At 37.9% G+C, this 10646-nt stretch overlaps 1 protein-coding gene across 1 annotated transcript; it reads left to right on the forward strand.

Annotated features, from left to right (window-relative positions):
- Nucleotides 1-435: 435 nt before the first annotated feature.
- Nucleotides 436-2496, forward strand: LOC120173327 (L-type lectin-domain containing receptor kinase IX.1-like). The gene has a single exon (XM_039180525.1). The coding sequence runs from the start codon at nt 454-456 to the stop codon at nt 2494-2496; it is 2043 nt and encodes a 680-aa protein (XP_039036456.1). The 5' UTR covers nt 436-453.
- Nucleotides 2497-10646: the final 8150 nt, after the last annotated feature.

Raw genomic sequence — 10646 nt, forward strand, 5'->3', positions numbered from 1 at the left:
AATTTGCTGCATTTAAAGTTGGCCTGCATTTCATAAAATGTTTAGTAATATGAAGTTGGCCTGCATTTTATAAAATGTTCAACGACCAGCACTTGAACAAGACGACAGTATCAACTTTATTTAATTCTGAAGTTGGGTATTAACATCAAAAACTTTTATATTGTCTGCCAATGTCATTGTATTCTTTAATGCATCCTTTTTAGTGTACACTTGGGCGCATCCCCTTTCGCTTGGAAATAAACGTCCAAACATAACAAACCAAACCATAAGGCTGAAGAAATCGTCAGTCATCACCAGGTTTAAGGACCATTCTGAAGTAATAAAATATTTAGGCCTCGAAAAACCATTGTCGCCTTCATTCATCTCTTCTGTGCCTGTCTACAGACTCCATTGGCTATCTCCATCTCAGTTTCATCCAGTCCTCTTTCTGCAATACAAAATCAGTCTCCTGTTATGAAAATCTTCCTTTTCTCTCTTCTGTTAATCTCTTATGCCGAGTCACTTCCCTTAAACTTCACCGGTTTCAGTCCGAACATGGGAACCATTCACTTCGAAGGCGACGCTTTCTCGTCGCAAAATGTTCTACAACTCACCAAGAACGATGCTATTGGCAGCCTCACCGGCAGCGTTGGACGCGCCTCGTATAATCAACCGGTTCGCCTTTGGGATGCTAGTAATGGGAAGCTGACAGATTTCATCACCCATTTCTCCTTCGTATTACGAGCGATCAATCTTAGTTTCTATGGTGATGGAATATCCTTCTTTATAGCACCTTTTGACTCCAAGATCCCGCCCGACTCCAGTGATGGGTACCTTGCTTTGTTCGATGGTAACCAAAACTCTAACTCCTCCAGCAATAATATCGTTGCAGTTGAGTTTGATAGTTACAAAAACGATTGGGATCCGGATGATAATCATGTTGGCATCAACATCAACTCCATCGTCTCGGTGAAAAACGCGACATGGAACAGTAGCATCAGGGATGGAAGAGTAGCAAATGCATGGGTGAGTTACAACTCCACCTCAAAAAATCTCAGTGTTTTTCTAACCTATTCTAATAATCCGGCCTACAGTGGGAATTCAAGCCTTTCATATATTGTTGATTTGAGGGATGTTTTGCCAGAATGGGTTAGAATAGGTTTCTCGGCATCTACTGGGCGTGAAGTTGAGATTCATAAGATTCTTTCTTGGAGTTTTGAGTCAAGCTTGGGCACCAGTGGGAAGAGGAAGAACTTGGGACTGATTGTTGGATCGTGTGTAGGTTTTGGTCTAGTGGTTTGTGGGTTAGGTTTGTTTATCTGCATCATGTGGAGAGTGAGGGCACGGTTGAAGGACAGTGAGGCCATCGATATCACCATCGACGACGAGTTTGAGAAAGGGACGGGGCCAAAGAGGTTCACGTATAACGAACTGTGTCGCGCGACGAATAGTTTTTCCGAGGAAGGGAAGCTAGGAGAAGGAGGATTTGGAGGAGTCTACAAAGGGTTATTAATCAATTTGAACACCGAAGTGGCGGTAAAGAGGGTTTCAAGAGGATCAAAGCAGGGGAAAAAGGAGTATATATCGGAGGTGAAGATCATTAGCCGTTTGAGACATAGGAATTTGGTTCAACTTCTTGGCTGGTGCCATGAGAAAGGTGAACTCCTACTTGCCTATGAATTCCTTCCCAATGGAAGCCTTGATTCTCATCTATTTGGTGATAAAATCATGTTAACTTGGATCGTAAGATACAAAATCGCACTTGGTTTGGCCTCAGCCCTGTTGTATCTTCATGAAGAGTGGGAACAATGTGTAGTTCATAGAGACATAAAGTCCAGCAATGTAATGTTGGATTCCAACTTCAACGCAAAGCTCGGAGATTTTGGTCTTGCAAGACTTGTGGACCATGACATGGGTTCACAAACAACTGTCTTGGCCGGCACCATGGGCTACCTAGCCCCAGAATGTGTCACTACCGGCAAGGCTAGCAAGGAATCCGATGTCTATAGTTTCGGGGTCGTGGCCCTCGAAATTGCATGTGGAAGAAAGCCGGTTGAACCAAGGGCAGAACCAAGCAAGGTAAGGCTGCTAGAATGGGTCTGGGACCTCTATGGAAAAGGCCAACTACTTGAAGCTGTCGACAAGAGATTAGGCAAAGTCTTCGATGAGAGGCAAATCGAATGTTTGATGGTAACCGGGTTATGGTGCTGCCATCCGGATTACACTCATCGCCCTTCTATAAGGCAAGTGATAAGTGTCCTAAACTTTGAAGCTCCATTGCCTAGTTTGCCATCAAAGTTACCAGTACCGATGTATTACGCTCCTCCGATGAGTCTCTGCAAGTTTACATACACATCATCATTCACAGGTGTCACAGATTCTGAGAAATATCAGACTCAATTTTCGTGCAGTAGCTGCTCTACTCATACAAATTCGTCATCAGCTGCAGGTTCTGGAAAAGCTCTTTTAAGTTCTCATAAGCCCTCAAGTAATATATCCCCTGAAACTCTCCATTAAATTCAAATATAAGTATGTATGAACATAACTTGAACATGTAATGTAACTTTGCGTCTTGGTTTCGTAATGCTTGAAAATGAAATAGTTCAGAGTGTATTTTTATTTATAAGCTTGTTGAAATCAAATTTCTGGAAACTTGTTCATGAATTCCCTTTCGAAACTTTGATTTCAGAATTTTAATTTAGATTTTATTGATGACATAAATTAAGTAAAAATATTTTAAAATATAACATTAAAGTTTTTTATTCCAATCGCGATAGTGTCCAATCGGCGTTCAAAGCCATTATTGGCATCATCGAGCACATAGCAATAGAATGGTTGGGTTGGTAAAAACTAAGCTTGCAGAAAGGGGCAATTTAGGGTTCCTGCTAAAATTGTCGGTTAACTGTTTCCGTTCAGACAAAGCTAAGTTCAGACAACTTCCAGATGTTTCTTCAAACTTCAATCTGGGGGTTTCCTCTGTTTTTCCTTCAACTACCAAACACTTTGGTTTCATTGAAGCTTATATGGATGCCAGTATTTTTGCGGCAAAATCGCTCTGGTAGTGCAGTGAAAAAAGAAATTTTCAAATGTGTTACCATAATTTTCTTTTTTCAATTATGGAGAAAATTAAAGATTCATCGAAAGACGGTTGGACGATATGACGTTTTCACAAGATGACCAGACAATACAGCATCTTCTATGTAGAAGTACAGAAAGACACTGTAATTTCGACATCTTCATCGAATACACACTTTAGGATATTATTTTGATAAGTGGTGTTATGTTTATAGAACGTAGTTGGAATTGTAGTGCATCTTCGGTAAAAATGCCTATTTTAATAGAGTATAGTGTCTTAATTTCATAAAAATAAAGTAAATAAATAGGTGTTTATTATTTTTAATATTATATTTTTAGGTATATGAACTGTAACGGTTGTTAAATTCGTCCATTAACTGACACGTATCATGCATATAAATTTTATTTTAAAAAATACTTAAAATTATTATTTAAAAAACCCAAACTTCTTTGGAAATTATTAAAAATTTAAAATTTAGAAAAAACCCTAATTTCAATACTCTTACCACTGTCGACTCCGCCAACCAGTCCAAATTCAAACGGCACGTGAATGCTCGAACAACCAACATTCAAACCCTCACGCTTTAAGTGACGATTACAACGAAAAATAGGCAATTAAAGTAACTAACTGGTTATGGTTGAGAACGACTATTTCAACGATTCAAGCCCATAATACTTTGAAATCAAGTTAGATGAAGTAGCTGACAACAAAAAAATGACGACCAAGGCAAAATTGTCAGCGGACAACGTGAGAAAAAGGGTTTGAAATTATGATTTTAAAAGTTTTGAATCTTTTCTTTAAGATTTAGGGGGGAGAAATTAGGTTTTATGAAAAAAATCATATTTTTTATTTTGAAATAATTTTTTTTATAAATCTAACGTGTATAAGCTAATAACCGAATTTAATGATCGTTACAATTTATGCACTTAAAAATGTAACGTCGAAAACATTAAGTATCTTTTAATGAAAAATCTTTAAGAACCTAAAATTAACTTAGGGTATACTTTGAACAATTGTTTTTGCATTCAACCTTTAATTTAATCCTACAAACATAAATTCGTAAACATTTGAATTCATTTTTTTATTTATAAGTTATTGTTATACTATTTCAATTTAAATTAAATATTATCTTTAATCGAAAATCCGTATTAAAAAATTTTAAGTCTAAAATTTTAAATAACTTACTGAATATGTGAAACCATGAAAACATGAAATTATTAACCAAAATCAGGTACACGATAGAGGTCGGTCCAGATTAATCAAGACGAAACATTGAAACTGGAGAGCAACAAAAAAAAAATAAAATTCATTCAAACTTGTTCTTCGCTTTTATATATTTGGATCATGAATATATAAGTGTATCTATTTGTACCACGGATTAAATTATCTTAATAATTAAAATGATGATTGTTATTCTTAGAAATTTTAAGCATAATAACTATAGTAGAGATGATTAAATGCTTATTATCAAATGACTGAAAATATTTTAAAAAAATATTACTTTGTAAGTACTTATCTTAATTAAAAAAGTGTATCTATTTATGCATATACATGTAGATTTGAATAGATGTCCAACAGATATTTACAAGATAATAAAGATATCAACTTTCGATTATTTTTTTAGGTTTTGAATATCCAAGAGCCTGTCGTGTGGGATGGGCTGAAAAGTTTTAAACGAGCGTAGGCATATTTATTAATATATTATTTAAATAATTAAAAATATGGAATGGCTTCCTCCTCCACCTGGATGCATTAAATTAAACATTGATGGGGTTCATAAAATGGACTCAGGATTGACCTTATGTGGGGGCCTCCTCCGTGACCATTTAGGAAGATGGGTTTCGGGTTTCGCGAAATTTATTGGATGCTGTTCAGTCATTGAATCGGGAGTTTACGAGGGTTTGTGCATGACTTGGAGGTTGGGTTTGAAGGAGCTCATAGTGGAAGTCGATAGCAAGGAGGTGTTCGCGATCATTGACAGGGATCCGAAGCTTGTTGGAGCTTCGTCTTTAACGCCACATATCCATGAGCTGCTGAGTAGAAGCTGGAGCTTGGCGTTTTGGTATGTGCCACGCGAAGGAAACAAAGCAGCCAACAGCATGGCCAAATTGGCTTGGACTTCACCTACTGGCCTGCAGACGTATGCGAGTTCACCCTTGGATTCTGCTGGTTCATTGTGTATGGAACTAAACTAGTGCATTAGCGCCCCTGATGCTTTTCCTCTCTATTATTAAAAAAGTTAAAAAATATTTTACCTTTAAGAGTATTGTACTAAACAGCATAAAATGCATAAAAAATAAAAGTTTGATTCATTTATTGTGATTTTAATGTACGGCGTGGGATTGGTGTTAATTACATATATGGTTCGAAAAAGTTTCTTTATTAACCTCATTTTTTCCTAATAAAAGTTATTTACAACTTAAACGATTACTTTTTCCTTTTTAAAATCTTTATTTTATTTTTTACTTATTATGTAAGATTCATTAATAAACTTGGATACTCAAAAGAAACTAATATAATTGATTCAGAATTTAAATTCAAAAGAATTAAAAGATATCTTAATTACATATAACCTGCATAAGCTGATGGTCGTTAAGAAGGAAAACAAAAACCCTAAGCCTAGCCAGGAGATTGATTGACTTCTTCTCTCTTTTTCCACTTCTGTTCTGAAACATTATTATGTTGGGGTTCTTACCATTTATGGTGATCCTAAAAACCACTCCTTAATTGATTTCCTTACCTTAATCTTTGGGATTCTCCCATTTAATGTTGTGAGGGAAAAAAGGAAAACACCATGAGTATCTAACTCTCAGAACGTTTGATGATTTACTGCATCAGTCCGCTGAGAAAGAATGGAGAAGGTGGTAAACAGTACTGCTCACCCCACTCACCTTTTCTTATGGCTAGTAATCATCATCGAGTTCTCATTGCTCTTTTCCTGGTCTTTTTCTGCTGAAATCTCGGCCAGGTTCTTTCTTCTTCTTCTTCTATGTATATGTTTTGCATTGCAGTTGCAGAGAAAGCATGGATGGAAATAGGAAGGGTCTTGAAGTCCTATTGCATAGAAAAAAGGGCAGAGTAAGAATACATTCCCTTTGCTTACAGCGTTCCAAGTTTAGTATGTAATCATTATGGGAAAAAAATTGAGTATCATAGTATTACTTACTAAATGGAACTTGCACAGGTTTATACTTTATATGTTGAAGTCACCATCGAGGATCCTTCTGGTCATTTGTCAGAAATAAAATATAAGACAATGCCCAATTGTTGGAAATAAAACACTCACACAAACAACTTTTATTTAAACTCAAACAAATATTACAAGAGCACTCTCACTCAAAAACAAGAACTACAACTCACTCTTATAAGACTTTGCTTTTTCACTCGCTTAGAAGCTCTTAATTTTTCTTGATGCTTAAAACTAAAATAGGAAGGGGTATTTATACTACTCAAGAACAATCCTACACCACATAAATAAACTAATTTAAACCATTACAAATTCAACAAATATCTAACTCTCACCTAACTAAATTGATGTAAGCAATGACATCATTACTTAAATGATGTAAGCAATGACATCTTTAATTAAATGATGTAAGTAATGACATCAATTTAGTTTGGGTTTGGGTTTAGGATCCCATAATGGATCAAGTTTATGATCCAACACCCCCCTTAAACTTGATCTCGTGACCCCTAGTAGGTTCCTTAATCTTAAGAAGTCTTCGCTGGTCAGTGGCTTGGTAAAAATATCAGCAACTTGATCTTTTGACTTCACGTATTCAACTTCCACATCTTTTCTTGCAACACACTCTCTTATATAGTGGTAGCGAATATCAATGTGCTTGCTTCGATCATGGAATACTGGATTCTTCGCTAAGGCAATGGCTGACTTGTTGTCGACACAAACCTTGGTAGGCTCTTCTTGTATCAAACCAATCTCCTTCAATAGATTTCTAAGCCAAATTGCATGACAAACACATGAGGTAGCAGCAACATATTCCGCTTCACAAGTAGACAATGTGACAATCGGTTGTTTCTTTGACATCCATGTGAACGCAATATCTCCCATGAAAAATACGAATCCAGTAGTGCTCCTTCGATTATCTATGTCTCCACCCCAATCATTGTCGCTATATCCAACAAGCTTGTAATCATTAGAAACTGAATAGAACAAGCCAAAGTCAATTGTACCTTTCAGATAGCGAAGAATTCTCTTTGCGGCTTTAAAATGGGTGGTTGTTGGAGATTCCATGTAGCGACTAACCAATCCAACTGCGTGAAGAATATCAGGTCTCGTGCAAGTTAGATAGCATAGACTTCCTACCAAACTTTTGAAGAATGTTGGATCTACACTTTCGCCTTCTTCATGTTTGGTCATCTTGATCCCGTATTCTGCCGATGTGCTTATTGGCTTACAGGTCTCCATCTTGAACTTCTTCAGTATCTCCTTTGCATAGCTTTCCTATGAAATGAAAATTCCATCATTTTGTTGCTTAACTTCAATGCCAAGGTAGTACGCCATGAACCCCATGTCTGTCATCTCGAATTCTTTCATCATCACATCCTTGAATTCATTAAACATGCTTGGGTTACTTCTAGTGAAGATCAAATCATCCACGTAGAGGCACACGATCAAAATATCTCCATCTTTGATCTTGATATATAGAGCATGCTCGTAGGGACATTTGTTGAAGCCATTCTCTTGGAAGTACTTGTCGATTCGGCTATTCCATGCCTTTGGTGCTTGTTTTAGCCCGTAAAGAGCCTTCTTCAACACCAACACCTTGTCTTCGTGCCCTTTGACTTCATAGCCTGATGGTTGCTGAATGTAAACTTCCTCTTCAAGAACTCCATTTAGGAAGGCAGACTTTACATCCATCTGTTGTATCTTCCACTTGTTTTGAGCTGCCAAAGAAATGATTAGTCTGATAGTCTCCAATCGAGCAACAGGAGCAAATACCTCATCATAGTCAATTACAGCCTTTTGAATATAGCCTTTAGCAACTAGCCTCGCCTTGTGCCTTTCAATCTCTCCTTTGGCATTTTGCTTTGTTTTGTACACCCATTTGACACCTATCGCCTTATGTCCCTTGGGAAGTGAGGTAAGTTCCCATGTGTCATTCTTCTCGATGGCCTTGATTTCTTCGTCCATCGCATCTCTCCATTTCTTTTCTTGTACCGCTTCTTGAAAGCTCACTGGTTCACAATCGGCAAACAGACAAAATAATGTAAGATTATCTTGTCGTTCAGTTACCTCATAGAGATCTCTAAGGCTTCTTGTGCGTTGCATAACTCTTTCACTTTGACTCCCACTTGACGATGATGAAGGTGATGAGTCTCCTTGAGTTGTTGATGTTGGTGAAGTGGGTGGAGTTGCAAGCTCTTGTTGAGATTCATCTAGTTGCTCCCTCATTGTCTGCTCATCTTCTTCAAACTGAGGAAAGAAATTGAAGTCATCTGTATGAGAGTTAAAATCCCATTCTCCTTCTTCGTTGAAGACCACATCTCGACTAATCACAAACTTCTTATTGTCTGGATTGTACAACTTGTAGCCCTTCGAATTAGCATCATAGCCGATGAAGATAAAACTCTCGCTTTTATCATCAAGCTTTGTTCTTCTCTCGTCTGGTACGTGAACATGGGCTATACTTCCAAAGGTTCTCAAGTGGGAAATGCCAGGCTTTCTTCCACTCCATGCCTCTTGCGGTGTCTTTCCCCATACACTTCTTGTTGGAGATCGATTTGACAAGTAGACTGCACACGATACTGCTTCCGCCCAAAATTCTTTGGGTAGTTTCTTGCTTTTGAGCATGCTTCGTGCCATGTCGAGGATTGTTCTATTCTTTCTTTCTGCCACACCATTTTGTTGGGGGGATCTAGGAACTGTCATTGGTCGACGAGTTCCATTTGCTTCACAAAACTCTTGAAACTCATTGGAAGTAAATTCTCCACCTCGGTCGGATCTCATGGCTTTGATCTTTCTACCGCTTTCTCTTTCCACTACTGCTTTGAACTTCTTGAAGACTTCAAAAACTTCTGACTTCTGTTTCAAGAAATATACCCAGGTTTTTCTTGAAAAATCATCAATGAAGAGAAGAAAATAGTTACTGTTACCGAGAGAGCTCGGCTTGATCGGTCCACACACATCGGTATGGATGAGCTCAAGTGGCTTCTTGGCTCTTGTCTCTGACTCCTTTGGAAAGCTTTTCCTGAATTGTTTCCCAGCTAGACATCCTTCACAAAGCTGATCAGGATGGTTGATGCGAGGTAGTCCCTTCACCATCTCCTTCTTAGATAGCAGCTCTAGACCTCCAAAATTGAGATGCCCAAATCGAAGATGCCAAAGCCATGATGCATCTTTATAGCAAGCTTTCAGGCACTTTGCAACATCATTTTGTATGTTGATCAAGAACATTCTATTCTTTGACATCGGCACTTTAGCAATAAAGTTATTCTTATCATCTTTTATAGAAAGATTATAATTATTCATATGAATATCATAACCTTTCTCTACCAGTTGCCCTAAACTTAAGATGTTACTTTTCATATTGGGCACATAGTAGACATTTGAAATAAATTGATGTCTCCCATCTTTCAAACGGATAAGAATGTTACCTCTCTCTTTCACTGCTATTGTGGAATCATCTCCAAACGAAACATTTCCGCTTACTGACTCGTCTAGCTCCACGAACATGTCTTTCCTTCCACACATGTGATTACTTGCACCACTGTCAAGATACCAGGAATTTGCTTGGCCACCATTAGTTTTCTTTCATGCTAGAAGAAGAGTTTCTTTGCCATCTGTCTTTTCCTCCACGTAGTTAGCCTTCTCCTCAATTTTGTTGTTGGGAGCTCTACATTCTGAAGCATAATGCCCAAACTTTTGACAATTATAACATCGAACTTGAGATTTGTCACGCCTTGAGTTCGGATTGATTCTTCCACGGCCTCGTGTTGAGCTTTCTCCTTTCTCATAGTTGTTGTTGGAATTATTGTTGTTGTAATTCCAGCCTCATCCACGACCTCGACTTCCACCTCGTCCATGGCCTCTACCTCTGCCTTGGCCACGTTGGTTTCTATCATTGCGTTGGCTTTCATGCATATCTTTGAGTTGCAGCTTGAGGAGTTGCTCAGTAAACTCATGCTTCTTCTTATGCTTCTCTTCGTATGCTTGCAATGATCCTTGGAGTTGCTCGATCGTCATTTCTTCCAAGTCTTTAGTTTCTTCAATCGTCACGACGATGTGCTCAAATTTGGGATCCAACGAACGGAGTATCTTCTCTATTATCCTCACATCGTCTAACTTTTCACCATTTCTTTTTAATTGATTAGAAACAGCTACTACTCTTGAGAAATAATCTGAAATAGACTCAGATGCTTTCATGTTTAAGGATTCGAATTCACCTCTTAATGTTTGGAGACGAACCTTCTTCACTTGCTCGGTTCCTTTGTAAGAGGTTTGCAGCTTCTCCCACGCTTCCTTGCTAGAGCTTGCACTTGAAATCTTTTCAAAACCATCATCATCTAATGCTTGATAGATGAGGTAGAGAGCCTTCTTGTCTCTCTTTCTTGAATCCTTCAAAGTTGTCTT

Source organism: Hibiscus syriacus, unplaced genomic scaffold, assembly GCF_006381635.1.
Source record: "Hibiscus syriacus cultivar Baekdansim isolate YM2019G1 unplaced genomic scaffold, ASM638163v2 tig00111947_pilon, whole genome shotgun sequence".
Lineage (NCBI taxonomy): Eukaryota > Viridiplantae > Streptophyta > Magnoliopsida > Malvales > Malvaceae > Hibiscus > Hibiscus syriacus.